This window comes from Doryrhamphus excisus, linkage group LG23, assembly GCF_037039965.1.
Source record: "Doryrhamphus excisus strain RoL-2023G ecotype Guam linkage group LG23, RoL_Dexc_Guam_v1.1, whole genome shotgun sequence".
In the NCBI taxonomy this organism is placed as follows: domain Eukaryota; kingdom Metazoa; phylum Chordata; class Actinopteri; order Syngnathiformes; family Syngnathidae; genus Doryrhamphus; species Doryrhamphus excisus.
The window spans coordinates 9616413-9633810 of record NC_136379.1 but is presented as its reverse complement, the minus strand read 5'-3'; the positions used below and the strand labels follow the sequence as shown (position 1 = coordinate 9633810).

General features: G+C 40.0%; 2 protein-coding genes across 3 annotated transcripts; one reads left to right on the top strand and one right to left on the bottom strand.

Annotated features, from left to right (window-relative positions):
* Positions 1-4665: 4665 nt before the first annotated feature.
* stx5a (syntaxin 5A) lies at positions 4666-12665 on the top strand. 2 transcript variants are annotated; one of them, XM_058060061.2, is made up of 12 exons: positions 4666-4874; positions 5329-5458; positions 6541-6611; positions 6692-6747; positions 7172-7242; positions 7340-7456; positions 7585-7641; positions 8452-8533; positions 8958-9044; positions 9233-9336; positions 10802-10923; positions 11353-12665. In XM_058060061.2, exons 2-12 carry the CDS (start codon positions 5396-5398, stop codon positions 11510-11512), a joined length of 990 nt encoding a protein of 329 aa, XP_057916044.2. In that variant the 5' UTR covers positions 4666-4874; positions 5329-5395; the 3' UTR covers positions 11513-12665. The 2 variants fall into 2 exon arrangements, with proteins under 2 accessions (XP_057916044.2, XP_057916055.2); XM_058060072.2 differs by lacking the exon at positions 8958-9044 and having other exon boundaries at positions 4669-4874.
* A 7-nt stretch (positions 12666-12672) lies between these two features.
* LOC131108807 (protein RD3) lies at positions 12673-16921 on the bottom strand. Its single transcript, XM_058060146.2, has 3 exons — positions 16787-16921; positions 15597-15904; positions 12673-14366 (listed from the first exon to the last, which is right to left on the bottom strand). The coding sequence occupies exons 2-3, from the start codon at positions 15902-15904 to the stop codon at positions 13985-13987; spliced, it is 690 nt and encodes a 229-aa protein (XP_057916129.2). The 5' UTR covers positions 16787-16921; the 3' UTR covers positions 12673-13984.
* Positions 16922-17398: the final 477 nt, after the last annotated feature.

Sequence of the window (17398 nt, the reverse complement as noted above, 5' to 3'; positions counted from 1 at the left end):
TTTCATTAAATAGAAATAGAATACTTTTCATTTACTCCACACACGGCCCGCCTCTGTACACGCCCATTCCACTGTGATTGGTCACACGCCCATATAAGGAAGTTGGGGCCTCTGTGACATCACAAAGGGGACATTTTTACCACGCCTTTTCAAACCGAGCGTTTTTTTAGCCATCCCAAATTTGATGATGTGAAACTTTAGCATGGTTTAGCACCAGAATACAACAATTTAACAACTTTAATAGGTCAGGGAAGTAGAAAAAGCGATTAGAAAGTGATTAGAAATATTAATTAAATTTAATTAAAATTAAATAAAATAAACACGCTTGAAAAAAGAAAGTTGTTTATTCTTGTAAAAGGGCCGCTTTTTCCAATTTAACCGTTGTTGATTCTTTTAGAATGTGAGTAAATGGCCCCGGGGCCACACTTTGGACACCCCTGGTTTGAACTCTTCCACTTGTAACAATGTAACAACGTAACACACACACACACACACACACACAGTAAATGTAGCGTTTTGTTCTGCTAATGTATATTCGTGATGAGCGTCTCCAGATCGCACTTTAGTTCGGGTTTGTAAAGCACACGCCGTCTACGTAAGTCAACCGTACGTCTACTCTGGCGGTTCCAGCACGGCCGCCATCTTTGGGACATATCTGTCACGGAAAAACCAACGTGCTCTGTATCGGCACATCTGTAGCGATATATATCTCCGTCCCGCGTCCTCTACCGTAGCGGCTCGTTCCTCGGCTCTAACGTCCCGACGTCTCTGACATTCCTCGGACTCGTACGCGTCGTCTGTGTTTTGCTGCTACACCATTTGTGCCCTTTCAGGACATCTTTGCAGGTTGATGTTGTCTTAGTCGAGTGTATAAAAGCCACTGGAACACGGCAAACAGTGTACCGCGTCAAATGTATCGGAATTGATCCATGCACCGTGTTACAGATGTTATTATTAAAGCTCTTATTTTTCATACAAAGCTCTGGCTTATTTCCTCCATCCCGTCCCGTCCCGCGTAAAGGAAGGAAAACACGCTTTTGGGAATGTGTTTTCAGACACAATATTTTTCCCCGTTCTTCTCTTATCTCGTCTGCCGAGGCAGAAGCTGCCGGAGGACAAACACAAGCTCAAACTTTATTTGTTTTATTCACGTATGAAGTACCGTTTGAAAATTGCTGCTGAATCTGTCCTGAATGGCAGATTGGGCTGCGATGCTTGGCTGTGACCGGTAGAGGCGCTGTTGAGTCATGCATGCACTTATTAGTTCTTCCTCATTTTCAATACAAAAAGCCGAAATAAATTCCTCTAAAATACATTTTGGACATGGAAGTATGTCTATTCATCTTTAAAAAAAATAGAAATAAATAAACAAAAATAAATAAATAAATAAAAATAAATAAAATAAAAATAAAATGAATAAATAAAATTAATATCATTAAAATATCATGAATAAATAAATAAAAATATCTAACTATTATGGTAATAAAGTCGTAATATTATGAAAAGAAAGGTTAAACAGAAGGTTGGAAAAATGTTTAAAAAAACACAGCTAAAGTCAGGATATGAAATGAAAAAAGTAAATTTAATGAGAATAAAGTCATAATATTATGAGGTAAAATAGCAAAATAACATTGTCTAGTAGCATAAAGTTGAAATAATTAAACAAGTGAATTTTTTTGTCATAATAGTAATCCATTTTTGGAAACTTAGGTTGTGAGAAAAAGTTTGAATGTTACAAAAATAAAGTCAAAATATTATCAAAATATTACGAGGAAAAAATGGTGAGATAAAAATGTACAAGAAGACATCAGAAATGGAAAAAAACATGTAATGATGTCAAATTATTGAACAAAATTTGCAATTTTATGAGAATAATGTGATCATATTAGGAAGAAAAAATAATGTCATTTTAGTAGCATGGACTTGAAATATTTTTTAAAATGTTATATATATATAATATATATAATATTAGGAGAAAAAAACAATTACAATTTAAATTTTGGGGAAATTAGGGTGGGGGAAAATGTAGAATATTATGGGAGTAAAGTCATAATATTTCAAAGAAAAACGATAAAAATTATTTAAGAAGAAAATTGAAATATTTGGAAAATTTGGGGGGAAAAAAACCAGAAAAATGGAAGTCGAAAAACAAAAGTTGATAGCAATAATGGTCTTTTTCTCCTTCCAGTATGTGACAAGGATGAGATGCAATATTCATAAGTTGTTATCAAAGCGACATCCTTCCCTTTTCCACGACGTGACCCCCGCAGGAAGAAGCTTGGAGGCCCCTGCAGGATGAACAAGCCCGCACCGCTAATTGTTCTTAATGACGATGGCGAGGACGCGGCGTATCGGCGAGAGAGACGCTGCTGCTGCCGAGCCATCCGTCAGCATCATGGTGCCACGACTATATTTAGCACCAAGATGAGGCAGACGAGCGACTGAGTCATGCGTCACCGAAGAGGACGAGATGTCTCCCGAAATCTTTTCTTTTCTCGCACTGCAACCTCATGTCTAATTCATCGTGTGACCTTTCTTGTAGAAGCTAAGGATGCGGCGTGACCTTGACGTTCGGAACGTGTCGTATCACTTTGCCAGTCTTCCTCTCGTTTCATCGATCGTCCCGACCGTTTGTCTTCCTGGATTTTTCCACCGCGTCTGTTGGTGTTTTGCTAGCATACTCCAGCCGCGGTTTCCTCCCTCTTTTGTAGCAGCAGCTGTGTCCAAGCAGGTACTGAACTCTTATCTGGCCCGTGAGTGTGTGTTGTCTGATGCTATCGGCACTCGGGACACCAAACCGAAAAGACAAATGAAGTTTATGCAACGACGATACGATAGCAGTGCGGACGTATGAGCTGCTTTTCTGCAGAGCAAACAGGAAAGCAAGCGTGTTTGCCGTCCAGCGTGAAAACACAAAGGACACTTTTTTTTTTGTCATTTGCAGAGCAAACTACCAGCATTATCTCCCAACATAAACACGGGCCTCATCTGTCACGGTCCGATGAAGGACATCAACCTTGAGCTCTCACGGTCCGCCAACCGGGATTGGGAAATGAAATGAGATTTCCCCGAGTCTGTTTCACAGATGAAATCTGGTGTTGTGTTGCTTTGTGTGCTCGCAAAGTCGGCTTATTTTCGGTTAACAAATACGTAGCAAAAATAACGAGCAGAAGAAATGGATGAAGAAGAAAAAACAAATGAGCAGAAAAGACATAAATGTCAACGCAAAAGAGACAAAGTCCAGCTGAAACTGCGAGGAAACGCGCCAAAATTAAACTGGCTATACCTAGCATGACAGTGCTAAGTGTTTAGATAAGTCTCTACTTATAAAAATGTCAAAAACGCTACAATGCAACATTAGTATGCTAACAATGCTAACGTTAACATGCAAGCCAGCATGGTTGAGCTAAGTGTCTGCGTGTGGAATACTTCAGAAAATGTAAAAAAAATGCTGCCACGTTAAATTTAGCATGCTAGCAATCACATGCTAACACCCGTGTTTACATAGATTTCTAAAAATGGATAAAAAGCAACTATGCTGGTGTTAGCGATGCTAAATTTAGCTAAACCTAGCATGACATTGCTATGTGTCTGCCAATGTTAAAACTACAAAAATGGCTAAAAAGGCTACAACAATGTTAGCATGCTAACATTAGCATGCGACCTGTTAGAATGATAGCACTATGTGTTTCTGCAAGTCTCTACTTGTGAAAATGTTAAACGCTACAATGCAACATTAGTATGCTAACAATGCTAACATTAACATGCAAGCCAGCATGGTTGAGCTAAGTGTCTGCGTGTGGAATACTTAAGAAAATGTCAAAAAAAAGGTTCCCATGTTAAATTTAGCATGCTAGCAATAACATGCTAACACCTGTGTTTAGGTTTGTACTCATGAAAATAGATAAAAAGCAACTATGCTATAGTTAGCGATGCTAAAGTTAGCATGCTAAACCTAGCATGACATCGCTAAGTGTCTGCCAATGTTAAAACTACAAAAATGGCTAAAAATACTACAAGGTTGTTAGCATGCTATCAAAATATCAAAAATATTAAAAATATCAAAAATATAAAATATAAAAAAGGCTAAAAATAGCATGTTAATATGCTAATGTTAACATGCAACACCTAACATGGTAGCGCTAAGTGTCTTAGTATTTTAATACTCACTAAATGGCAAAAAATACTATCATTTTAGTGATAGCAATGCTAACTGCTAGCATGCTAACATGTAGCATCGTAGCATAATATACCAGGAGTTGTTCATTTTAACTAGCAACCACAAGGTGGAAATAACTACTTTTTTCCCTCAGTAATTGTTCCTCAATTAATGTTTACTTTTTTGAAACTATTTTTTTGTATTTTTATTCTATTCCAGATTGACTAAAATGATATTTGTTACAAAAATGTTACAAAATTGTAGCAGTAAAAAATGTTGTTGTGTATGTTGATACCTTGCTTGATGGGGGGGTCTAAGAATTTGTTATTTTTTTAAGGTGAGGGTATTTTTGTGGTCTGTGCATGTTTGCTCATGTCAGGCAGGGGATGCTGGTACCAGTACTAGATCAGAGAGCCCCCAGGTTCATATCTCTTACATAATCTCTATATCACATCTCTATACATAACTGAATCATGAGGATAATACATTTATCATGAATCATCTGTACTAATGCGGGTGTATTATGATACTTTCTGGAGATGTGGCGGCCTCTAGTGGTGAGAAGTCGCACCTACATTAATTTACTGTCGTTTTCAGCAAACGTGGCAGTGACGTCAAAACCGGAAATGCCCCGGATCGGAACTTTAACTCGGGTAGTGTATTTTTCCCACCTTTTCACAGAAGGCCCTCTGAAAATGGTGTAATTTATTCACAAGTAAGTCTGAATCGAGTCACGTTTGTTTTGTGTGTGTTATTTAAGATCAGGGTGGTTTATTTTATCGAATTCGGGCATGGAAAGCGAAAGAAACCGTCTGGAAAGACTAGTTAGCTTTCTATGCTAACGTTAGCCTTAGCCGGTCAGCTGTGAGGTGGGATCGACGGCCTTCCGGAGAGAATGACATATAATGTCATATTTCCATCAACAATACGAAGCAACCAATTAAACGTGTTGTTTATTGTCACGATTACAGTATGATTAGCAACAATTTAGTTCATCCCAGACTGGCCTTTTGCTAGCGAGTAGTCGAACAGCTAGCTTCAGTTAGCATCGGTAATCAGCTTTCACGTCATCTGTGAGTCACTCCGACACGATGACGCATTGACACGTCTTTAATTGACGGGCTGAATGGATAGAAATGTGGCTCCCAATACAACTTCGTCTTTACCAGATCCACTCCACACGACGACGGTGTTGCAGTTCCAAGTGTGGGCTGGTGACCGTTGACCGGCGACAGGATGACTTGCCGTGACCGGACCATCGAGTTCCAGTCGGCCTGTAAATCGCTCCAAGGCAGACAGGTGGGCCGGGTTCTTGTGTTTGACTTTATTTGACAATATTAATAATTAAATTACTGCATAATCGCTATTATGGTTCGCTGTAAGTGCTGTTTTTGGTTGCTTGTTTACTTGTTTTCCATCTTTGGTGTTACAACACAGTGATCCCGTTTGTTTTGCATTATGGTGCGTTCAAACTTGTCAAAACAAACTTTGGTCAGTTTGCTCTGCTAGCACGGTTCGTGAACGCAATCCTCAGACTCCAGGACCCCCCAAAAAATGAAAAAAAATTGAATATTATGAGAAACATCAAAGAATAACGTTACAGTTTTACTCAAATTAGGTTGGGGTGAAAGTTAGAATGGCTTGATAATTAAAAGTAAATTAAAATTAACTAATAAAAATTAAAACTCGCTATTAAAACACTTCCAACAAGCTTTTATGAGGCATTGGTAATGAGTGTGTGGTGAAGCTAGTTGCTAGCCAGCTAGTTGCTAGCCAGCTAGTAGCTAGCGAAACGAATATTGGCGTATAAGAATAACAATACGGAGGTTTAGTGGTGCTTTTTGGAATGCTTTATAGGCGGAATATAGGACCGTAGGTCCACATTGAGAAAAAAATAATGGAGATTTCTCGAGATTTTTTTCCGAGAAAAACATTAGCGCGCAGACCTCAAAGCTAGGAGACCCCGAGTTCAATCCCACCCCCGGCCATCTCTGTGTGGAGTTAGCATGTTCTTCCCGTGCATACGTGGGTTTTCTCCGGGTACTCCGGTTTCCTCCCACATTCCAAAAACATGCTGGGTTAATTGGCCACTCCAAATTGTCCATAGGTATGAATGTGAGTGTGAATGGTTTGTTGTTTATATGTGCCCTTTATGTGCCATATTATTACGTTATTATTACTCAACAATAGCAAAAATACACAAGGAGAAAAAGTTGAGACCAATTATACGCATTGTCGCTGATAACACAATTTGTGTTTGCGGCAGCCATCGACGCATTTACAGTACAGTATCTATTAAAGGAGTCATTTTTGGTTTGTGGTCAGGATTACATGACTATGATTATGTATGACAAATCTTCTTTACTTCCATTGCTTACTAGAATGGAGTGCAGCCCAGCAAACCAGCTCTCAGCGCTCTCCGGCAGCGCAGTGACTTTACAGTCATGGCCAAGTAAGTCCACCCAAGATTTCATCACATCGCCCACCAACGTTGACACAAACAAAACTTTTCATTGTATGTTTTCCTCGCAGGAGAATTGGAAAAGACCTGAGCAATACATTTGCCAAGCTGGAAAAGCTCACAATCTGTAAGCTAAAATAGTATATATAATTATGTAACTATATACAGTGGTACCTTGGTTAATGTCATTAATCTGTTTTGGAAGGTTCGACTAAAAGCAAAGTGGACTCTAACCAAAGCGAAATTTCCCATAGAACATAATGTAAATCTGATAAATCCATTCCAGACACCCAAAAAGGTTAACACAAAACATATTTTACAGACAATCATTTTAGTTTTACATGCAGAAAATGATGCAAAAATAAATGGACGCATGTAGCCAACTGTATTTGTTTACCATCATTACATATATTTTAAGGCTCTAACGCCCTTCACCATACAAAATGTGCTAACCAGGGCAGATGTTAACCGAGGTACCACTGCGTATATTGAATATACATTCTAGTACTTCCTGGTGTGCTGACTCCTTTTTATGCTGCTGTTGTTTATAGTGGCCAAAAGAAAATCTCTATTTGACGACAAGGCTGTGGAGATTGAGGAGTTGACGTATATCATTAAACAAGTGAGTCATCATCGCCGAATCACCAACAACTTATTTAAAAAAAAAAAAAATAGCGATAAAACGCTAAGATGTTTGTTGTTTGTACATTTTTCTATAGGACATAAACAGCCTAAACAAACAGATAGCACAGCTGCAAGACCTGATCAGGTCGCGTGGCGCTCCGGGTGGCAAACACATCCAGACCCACTCCAACACGATAGTGGTGTCCTTGCAGGTAAAGACCCCACACACACGCTTCAGTTTCAGACCTAATTTTAGCCAAGTATTTAGCCACATTTTTTTTTTTTTTTATTTGGAGACGTGTTGCCATAATTAATGACCTACATTCATTTTATTCCCTAGTCCAAACTGGCCTCAATGTCCAATGACTTCAAGTCAGTCCTGGAAGTCAGAACAGAGGTGAGTCAGGCTTCAAATTTCACGACCTGAATATAAGCAGCACACACCAAATTTCATAAGAATAACAATTTTGTACATTAATAAGCCACACTTGTCCGTCTTCTCTGTTTCTATAAGTCTCTACTTGTGAAAATGTCGAAAACACTACAATGCAACATTAGTATGCTAACAATGCTAACATTAACATGCACGCCAGCATGGTTGAGCTAAGTGTCCGTGTGTGGAATACTTAAGAAAATGTCAAAAAAAAAATGCTGCCATGTTAAATTTAGCATGCTAGCAATAACATGCTAAAACATGTGTTTACATAGGTTTCTACTCTTCATATGAAAATAGATAAAACGCAACTATGCTGGTGTCAGCGATGCTAAAGTTAGCATGCTAAACCTAGCATGACATCACACCGCTTGTGTCCATATGGTAACGTGGGTGTGACATATGTGACATTAGCGTCCACGTCACTACTTCCTGTATTTGCACTCTCAGCATGATGGGAACTGTAGTTCTTTTAGCCACATCAGCGCTTAAAGGGACAGTGACATGAAGTTGTATGACATCCGCATCAGCGGTTCGTACCGTGAGTCCAGATCTGGCTTCCAAAACAATATTCATTCAAAAGAGTAATCGGATCACAAACGCATGACTCCATCGTATCGCTGAAGGTCCATTGTTGTGCCTGTTTTTGGGAATGTCATACAACCTCATGTCTAAAAATCCCAGTCGCTTATGGTCTGGAATTGACAGTAATGGTGCAGTTGTGGTTTTGGAATCATGCGGCGTTCCCGTCGTGTTTCTCGTCTCCGTATGCAGAATCTGAAGCAGCAGCGCAGCAGGAGGGAGCAGTTCTCCCAACCTCCTTCTGCCTCCTCCCCTCTGATGGCCAATAACTTCAGTAAGTCGGCACACTGCTAATTGGGTTGCTTTTCTCACAGTAAAGTGGCGGCGCTGGGGCTTAGGACGGCACTTTTTTGTTGTATAGCTCCCGCTGAGAGCGTGTTCACTGCGTGCGGCGGTTCAAATCACTGCCTCACAATCCAATTCCCACCGAAATGTATATTTGATTGTGCCACACAGGCCGCCGAGAAAAGATACACACAGAAGTCATATCTAAAAATGTGTTCCAATGTTCCTGTTTGTACAAGACTGAGCACCTAGCTAGCATAGCAACCTCAAATGCCACCAGAAGTAATAACAAACCCCAGCTGCTGTGAAAAGACTGCTTTTAAAAAGAATAATTCCAATCAATAAAAATCCATGTGAATGACTCTTCCCCTGTATTTGGTCCTCTGTAATGCAAAAATGACAAAATATTTTAGGGAGCCGCAAAAAAGGGGCCCAGGAGCCGCATGCAGCTCGCGAGCCGCGCAATGACTACCAGGGCTTTACAACCTCAAATGTAAAAGGTATTTCCCTGGACCGCTTGACTCTCTCAGCGTGTATAATTCATAAGAATAAGAATAATAATAATAACAAGTTTACAATTATGAGCCCAGCCCTTCTTTCCTGCTTTCCTCACTTTACCATTTGAGGACTTGCTAGCATCTGAGCTGTTGTCTACTTTTCTCCTTTTTTTGGTCTTTTGTCCCCTCAGAGAGTTCGGTCCTGATGCAGGACGAGTCCAGGAGTCTGGGCGACGTGGCCATCGACATGGACTCGCACGCCAATCCCTTGCAGCTCCAGCTTATCGATGAGCAGGTTGGTAGCGACGGTGCCCGACTTTACCGTCTCTGCACGTCCAAGGCTACAAAGCTATGCTACTGGCTAAACCGGGAGGCTTTGGGAATTTTTCTTTCAAGCAACCCTCGGAAAACTCCTCCTGTGTCTTTGTAGTAGCTCTTAAAAACAGTAATGTTTCTGCTATATAGAGGATCTTTGACTAGAATCTTTGTAGTAGCTCTTAAAAACAGTAAGGTTTCTGCTATATAGAGGATCTTTGACTAGAATCTTTGTCGTAGCTCTTAAAAACAGTAATGTTTCTGTTATATAGAGGATCTTTGACTGATATTTTTCTGTCATTTAGAGGATCTTTGGCTAGAATTGTTGTAGTAGCTCTTAAAAACAGTAATGTTTCTGCTATATAGAGGATCTTTGGCTAGAATTGTTGTAGTAGCTCTTAAAAACAGTAATGTTTCTGCTATATAGAGGATCTTTGACTAGAATCTTTGTCGTAGCTCTTAAAAACAGTAATGTTTCTGTTATATAGAGGATCTTTGACTGATATTTTTCTGTCATTTAGAGGATCTTTGACTAGAATTGTTGTAGTAGCTCTTAAAAACAGTAATGATTTCTGTCATATAGAGGATCTTTGACTAGAATCTTTGTAGTAGCTCTTAAAAACAGTACTGTTTCTGCCATATAGAGGATCTTTGTCTAGAATCTTTGTCGTAGCTCTTAAAAACAGTAATGTTTCTGTTATATAGAGGATCTTTGACTGACATTCTTCTGTCATTTAGAGGATCTTTGACTAGAATTGTTGTAGTAGCTCTTAAAAACAGTAATGATTTCTGTCATATAGAGGATCTTTGACTAGAATCTTTGTCGTACGTAGCTCTTAAAAACAGTAATGTTTCTGTAATAGAGGATCTTTGACTGACATTCTTCTGTCATTTAGAGGATCTTTGACTAGAATTGTTGTAGTAGCTCTTAAAAACAGTAATGATTTCTGTCATATAGAGGATCTTTGACTAGAATCTTTGTCGTACGTAGCTCTTAAAAACAGTAATGTTTCTGCCATATAGAGGATCTTTGACTAGAATCTTTGTCGTAGCTTTTAAAAACAGTAATGTTTCTGTCATGTACAGGATCTTTGACTAGAATTGTTGTAGTAGCTCTTAAATACAGTAATGATTTCTGTCATTTTGAGGATCTTTGACTAGAATCTTTGTGGTACGTAGCTCTTAAAAACAGTAATGTTTCTGTTATATCGAGGATCTTTGACTGGCGTTTTTCTGTCATGTAGAGGATCTTTGACTAGAATCTTTGTAGTAACTCTTAAAAACAGTAACTAGTTATCGTAACTCTGAAAAACTGTCATGTTTCTGTTATATAGAGGATTTTTCACTGGCGTTTTTCTGTCATGTAGAGGGTCTTTGACTAGAATCTTTGTAGTAGCTCTTAAAAAACATTAATGGCAAACTCCTCCTGTGTCTTGTTGTCACAGGACTCCTACATCCAGAGCCGGGCGGACACTATGCAGAACATTGAAAGCACCATCGTGGAACTGGGCTCCATATTCCAGCAGCTGGCACACATGGTCAAAGAGCAGGAGGAGACCATCCAAAGGTTAGTCCGTGCCACGCCGTTTTTTTGGATAGACGATAATTAGCGGGCTGATACGAGGGGAACTATGACGTCATACCGATAAATCTGATAACATAAAAAAAAAAAAACAAGTCAAAATGAGGTGAGCAAATCAAGTGCTCCTTTTCTCTCCGGCTCACTTGTAAACAAACATTCACTCCCGGAGGAAGACACTTCACGTCAGGGGGGGTGGGGGCAACAGAACCCCTCATCAGCCACCGGAAACGGCAGGACCACAGTGTTTGAAAAGAAAATACACCGCTCGGAGCGTGTGCCCGAATACAGTACACCTTGCCGGGCCATGCCAGGTGGATCCTCCATTTGGTACATTGGTCTTGAGAAGCAGAAGGTTATCGTTTTGGGGAAAAAAAAAAAGTCTAGCCAAATAAACCCTTGGCCTTCCCTCGGCAGGATCGACTCCAACGTGGAGGACACGCAGCTCAACGTGGAAGCCGCCCACTCGGAGATCCTCAAATACTTCCAGTCCGTGTCGTCCAATCGCTGGCTCATGATCAAGATCTTTCTCGTCCTCGTCATCTTCTTCATCATTTTTGTCGTCTTCCTCGCTTGAAGAAGCACATTGCATGATGGGAAGAGAAGCTGAAGCTGCACTCGCTTTGGATACAAACTTTTGTCCATGTGATCTTAATCGTACGGAGGAACGGAGAACTTTATCCAAAGGAAGGAACACTTTTCTCCTGCGTGAATAGAACGACGTGTACTTTGACCAATTATTCATCAACATTTAATCCATACGGCTTTAAATCAACGGTTTGATTCTGCAAACTTTTTTTTTTTATTTACTTTCTCATATTTTGTTCCACCTCCTTGCCGTATACGACTTTGCCAAACTGCGTCGCTTCTGAGATGATGCTCCTTTTTTTTTTTGAATTTTTTTCTCCTCCCGCAAGCCTCCGGTGACAATGTGAAATATTTTTAGATATATTTGTTTATTTGCCAAATGCATAAAGGAGCAGCGGCACAACTGACACAACACAACCGAGCACAAGCAGACCCAGAACGGGAGAACTTTGCTGACAGAAGCCCCCCAGCTGGTCCTTGTGTGGAAAAACCGCTTATGCAACAACGAGAGCTTTTGGAATGAAAGCGTACGGACGTTGTGATCCCGGGAAATTCCAATCTTCAAAAAAAAAAAAAAAAAAGTTTCATGTTTGACATTTGTGCTTATGAAGGGGTTTTGAAGGCAACCTAATCGACCCTGGAGGTTTCTATTTTCGGATGTCACACACAGACTCCTCTCTTAAGCTCATGTACAGGATGTTATTTAAATGACCAATTTTTAAGAAGAAATAATACATTCTTCCACTTACCTTTTTTTTTAGCTGACTGCCTTACCTTGGATGTACAAAGTGCAAATAGTGATAACGGTGTATTTGATCGGAAAATGCAAACGAATAAAACAATAATAGGGTGCCGGCATTGTGGGATTGTGTTGTGCGGTAAGAGGATTAGTGATATAATTAGATCACGTACCAAAATAGATTCTATCGTTTATCGCATTCACGTACGCTCAGGATGACTCCACACATCGATATTATGTATTAGGAAAAGCCTTGTTGTTAAATTGGTAGCAAAAAAGGCATCGCATAAGCTAGGGGTGTCCAAAGTGCAGCCCGGGGGCCAATGTTTGTATAAACAAAATGTAAAAAGAAGCTGAAATGTTGACAATAATAAAACAAAGCTTGCTTTTTAAATACACTTTATACACTAACCCATCGTTTATCATGTTTTTTTCAGAAATGAATACATTGTGGCTGTAGATTGATCTATTAGTCAAACATAAATACACAGTATATAGTATTTTGGACACCAGGTAGCAGTAATGACACAAAACATTTGAGATATTAGCTTACCTTACATTATCTTAACACTGCATGAAGTCAACCATGCCATCTACCTACCACATTGTACATAAAGCATCAAAGCTAACTGGCTAGCTAGCTAGCGGCCGTTGCAATGTAGTGTAAACAATGAATAATAGGAGGCGTGGTCTATTTTTACTCACTTATGTAAATACAAATATACAGTATGTAGTATTTTGGACACCAGGTGGCAGTAACGACACAAAACATTTAGGATATTAGCTTACCTTACATTACCTTAACACTATATGAAGTCAACCATACCATCTACCACATCAGGTAGGTACATAAAGCTTCGAAGCTAACTGGCTAGCTAGCTAGCGGCCGTTGCGATGTCGTGTAAACAATGAATAATAGGACTGTAAAGTGATTATAGATGTATTGTTTCATATCTACATGGCTGTAATAATGTTAGCAACTATATTTACAAAGTCATGAACAGGTTTTCTATGCTCTTAAATATGAAATTATTCCATTATTAACATTGGAACATGGATCCCGGAAATGCATTTAACGCTGTCGTGGAACCAATTAACGTTATAAATGAGAGACAGAAAATATGTTTATATTTACGTAGTAAGATTACATAAAAACTGTTTATGACTTTATACGCTGGAGTTTACCATTATTAATAATTTAATAGTCACTCTTATTACCCAATATGAGTAAAAGAAAATAAACCATTTGTGTGTTTCAATAAATGCCTTCCGGACGCGTGAACAGGAAGTGAGTATGCTCACAATAGTGATTATTATTATTATTAATACATTATTAAGGTGTATGTTGTGAAATGAATAATTATAAAATAATATAAGCGGTAGAAAATAAATGAATGAAGAAGTTTCTGGCGAAGAAGTCCGGACCGTGTTACTAGTGACACCTAGTGGCCGGTAGACTACAGTTCATCAAAACTTTATTTGTAGTTAGTTCATTTACAACACAAAATGCTTAATTTGGGCAAATAATACGTAACCTTTGCTTAAATATACATTTTAATGGTGCCATATACCATTTATTAAGTCAGTTTTTCTTATTTTAACAGCGATAGAGTGAGGGAGCAATGTTCGACTGCAAGTTTTTACAAAATACATTTTTACAAAATATTTTTTGTAGCATATATTTACATTTCTGTGACCTACACTTCCTGAACATCATCATCATCAGCCTTGGGCGCTTTGCTCCAAAGGCGTAATCTCCGGCATGCTGCGGCTCCTTCCCCTCCTAGATCTGGCCTTAATGGCCTCCTCCTCGTCCTCTCCTTCATCCTCCTCCTCCTCGTCCGACCAATCCACCTGCTGCTGCAGGTTCCCCCTGGATCCCCTCAGGCCGCTCCCCTTGAAGAAGTATCCCGTTCGGAATCTGGTGCGGAATGTGATGAAGGAGAGGCTCTTGCTGCGCTGCTGCTTGATCAGGGCGCCGTGAGGCGTCTGCTCGTCTTCTTCTCCCGAGGTCAGCTCCTCCAGGCAGTCCCGCAGCACCGTGCGGAACAGACGGGGAACCTCGTAGACCTCGGGCTCCATCTGGGACACCAGCTTCCTGAACCTGCCGGAGTGTCAGATGACGTACAACATTCCCAAAGCCGGATTCTTAGAAGGTAGCCCGAGGACACGCAGATTTCAGTTTGTGCAAAAAGACAGCAATGCACTCCTCTTTCTCTTATATAGAGGATCTTTGACTGGCATTTTTCTGTCATATAGAGGATCTTTGACTAGAATCTTTGTAGTAGCTCTGAAAAACGGTAATGTTTCTGTTATATAGAGGATCTTTGACTGGTGTTTTTCTGTCATATAGAGGATCTTTGACTAGAATTTTTGTAGTAACTCTTAAAAACAGTAATGTTTCTGTTGTATAGAGGATCTTTGACTGGCGTTTGTCTGTCATATAGAGGATCTTTGACTAGAATTTTTGTAGCAGCTCCTAAAAACAGTAATGTTTCTGTCATATAGAGGATCTTTGACTAGAATCTTTGTAGTAGCTCTTCAAAACAGTCATGTGTCTGCCATATGGAGGATCTTTGACTAGAATATTTGTTGTAGCTCTTAAAAACAGTAATGTTTCTATTATATAGAGGATCTTTGACTGGCGTTTTTCCTGTCATAGAGAGGATCTTTGACTAGAATATTGGTCGTAGCTCTTAAAAACAGTAATGTTTCTGTTGTATAGAGGATCTTTGACTGGCGTTTTTCTGCCATAGAGAGGATCTTTGACTAGAATATTTGTCATAGCTCTTAAAAACAGTAATGTTTCTGTTATATAGAGGATCTTTGACTAGATTCTTTAGTCACTTTTAAAAACAGTAATGTTTCTGCCATATAGAGGATCTTTGACTGGCATTTTTCAGTCATATAGAGGATCTTTGACTAGAATCTTGGTAGTAGCTCTTAAAAACAGCAATGTTTCTGCCATATAGAGGATCTTTGACTGCCGTTTGTCTGCCATATAGAGGATCTTTGGCTAGAATATTTGTCGTAGCTCTGAAAAACTGTAATGTTTCTGTTATATAGTGGATCTTTGGCATTTTTCTGTCATATAGAGGATCTTTGGCAAACATTTTTACAGCAGGTATTTAAAAACAGCAGAGTGCTCCTGTCACATATAAGATCTTTGGCAAGCTTTTTTGCAGCAGGCTCCGCAATCCCGTCATATTTGGGATCTTTGTCTAGCACTTTTTGCCGTATGTCCTTAAAACCAGCAGAGGTTTCCTGTCTCATAGAAGATCTTTGACAAGATGTTTTTGCGGCAGGTCTTTGACTGGCATTAGGGTGGTCTCACCTGACGATGACAGGCCCGCACTGGGCGGGGGGGATCTTGGCGCAGAGGCCCTGCAGCTCCAGCAGGTCGTTGGGGGTCAGCTGGTACGGCTGCGGGTTCTGCGTGTTGGCCAGCCAGGTGTAGTCCGCCACGGTGGAGGAACTTCGCCGGCGGCGGCGGCCCTCCGTGGCCTGTTCCAGGCGGATGCGTTCGGTTCGCTTCACCATGGCGCCCAACTCCAGCATCAGGGTGTTGGTGACCAGCTCCTCGCTGGTGCGCTGGCCCGCTACTTTGGGTTCCAGGGAGAATACGGCCGACCACGGGAACATCTGCAAAACATCAGTTTTGGGGCAGTTTTGTATTTTATATTTAATACAGAGCTCTGTGTTTGCCATTTAAACCGGGGGTACCCGGATTTGCACCCTTGCTTTAAACAAACCTGGCTTGTAGATGACAACCTATAACGTGAGGTTGTCATAATGAGCCAATTACGATGGAGCTGCTATGAAATCTGCCTAGCAACAAGTGGACACTCAAATTCCAGTCTACGATTAATTTGATTAATTCATTCATTTTTTTTACCGCTTACCCTCACGAGGGTCGCGGGGGTGCTGGAGCCTATCCCAGCTGTCTTTCGGCCGAGACTGGTGACCCAGCCAATCACAGAGCACATGAAGACAAACAACCATTCACACTCACATTCATACCTATGGACAATTTGGAGTCGCTAATTAACATAGCATGTTTTTGGAATGTGGGAGGGGAGAACATGCAAACTCCACGCAGAGATGGCCGAGGGTGGAATTGAACCCTGGTGTCTTAGCTGTGAGGTCTACGCGCTAACCACTCAACCACCGTGCCGCCCACGATTAAATTGATAACATTTAAATTTGGGATTGGCTTTTTTTTTTTTTTTTTGTCCAACTCTCAATTTCCGATACCGATATCAACCGATAGCGATATGTGTCACAGCATTTTTTAATATCGCTTTTCACGAAAATCTGATACGGATATCAATTAATATGTCATTTTTATGCCACTATCGGGTCGATAATTATCGGTATTATTGCCGTTTTTAACCGTACTCAATGAAATGAAATGCTAGCATCGCCTTTTGTTTCATGCAAAGATGTCACCGGAACAGTTGGATGCATGAATGCCTTATATGGAATATTAATGTTATATATGAAATATTAACGATGACTTCTTACCTTGCCTTCACCTACTGTAGATATCAATAAGTTGCTAGCAGCCAAATGTCTTGCAGACCTCCATGAGCAAAAAAGAAGCTCCTCGGGCGGCGCCGCTACCTGTCATGCGGTCCCGCCGTATGTGTGTGTGTGAGAGAGAGTTCCGGATTGGGAATGGATATAATCCTGACACGAGAAAGAGTGGATGACGAGATGAGCTGATGAGGCACACCAGGGTATGATATAAGTTTTATTAGCCATCATTTATGAAAAATGATGACTGTATGTCTGCAGCTTTATCGGACAAGGAACCATATTTGGTACCTTAAAGGAAAAGCGAACTTCTTTGGGAATTTTGCCGCCCATCATCCCTAAATCCTTGTGACGCATGAACACATGTCTTTCTTTATTCTGTGCTTTCTAAAGATACACAAAGAGCTAAACCTAACCCTGCCTATGAAGGTGTACTAAGGCCATGTTGAGAAAAAAATACTTTTTTGAGAATAAAGTAAAAAATGACTTTTTTTAAATTGTAAAATTACGACTTTTTTCTCGTAGTATTGCAAAAAAATTTTTGTAGAATAATTTCATAAACATATGACTTTATCCTCGTAATAATACTATTTTTTTCTC

What these genes read in the sequence shown, in the direction of transcription:
- stx5a (XM_058060061.2), top strand. Translation starts at nt 5,396, where the DNA reads ATGACTTGCCGTGACCGGACCATCGAGTTCCAGTCGGCCTGTAAATCG. An exon ending in AATCGCTCCAAGGCAGACAG is followed by an intron (nt 5,459 to 6,540) that starts GTGGGCCGGGTT and finishes ATTGCTTACTAG; the next exon opens with AATGGAGTGCAGCCCAGCAA. An exon ending in CAGGAGGAGACCATCCAAAG is followed by an intron (nt 10,924 to 11,352) that starts GTTAGTCCGTGC and finishes TTCCCTCGGCAG; the next exon opens with GATCGACTCCAACGTGGAGG.
- LOC131108807 (XM_058060146.2), bottom strand. Translation starts at nt 15,904, where the DNA reads ATGTTCCCGTGGTCGGCCGTATTCTCCCTGGAACCCAAAGTAGCGGGC. An exon ending in TGCGGGCCTGTCATCGTCAG is followed by an intron (nt 14,367 to 15,596) that starts GTGAGACCACCC and finishes ACACTCCGGCAG; the next exon opens with GTTCAGGAAGCTGGTGTCCC.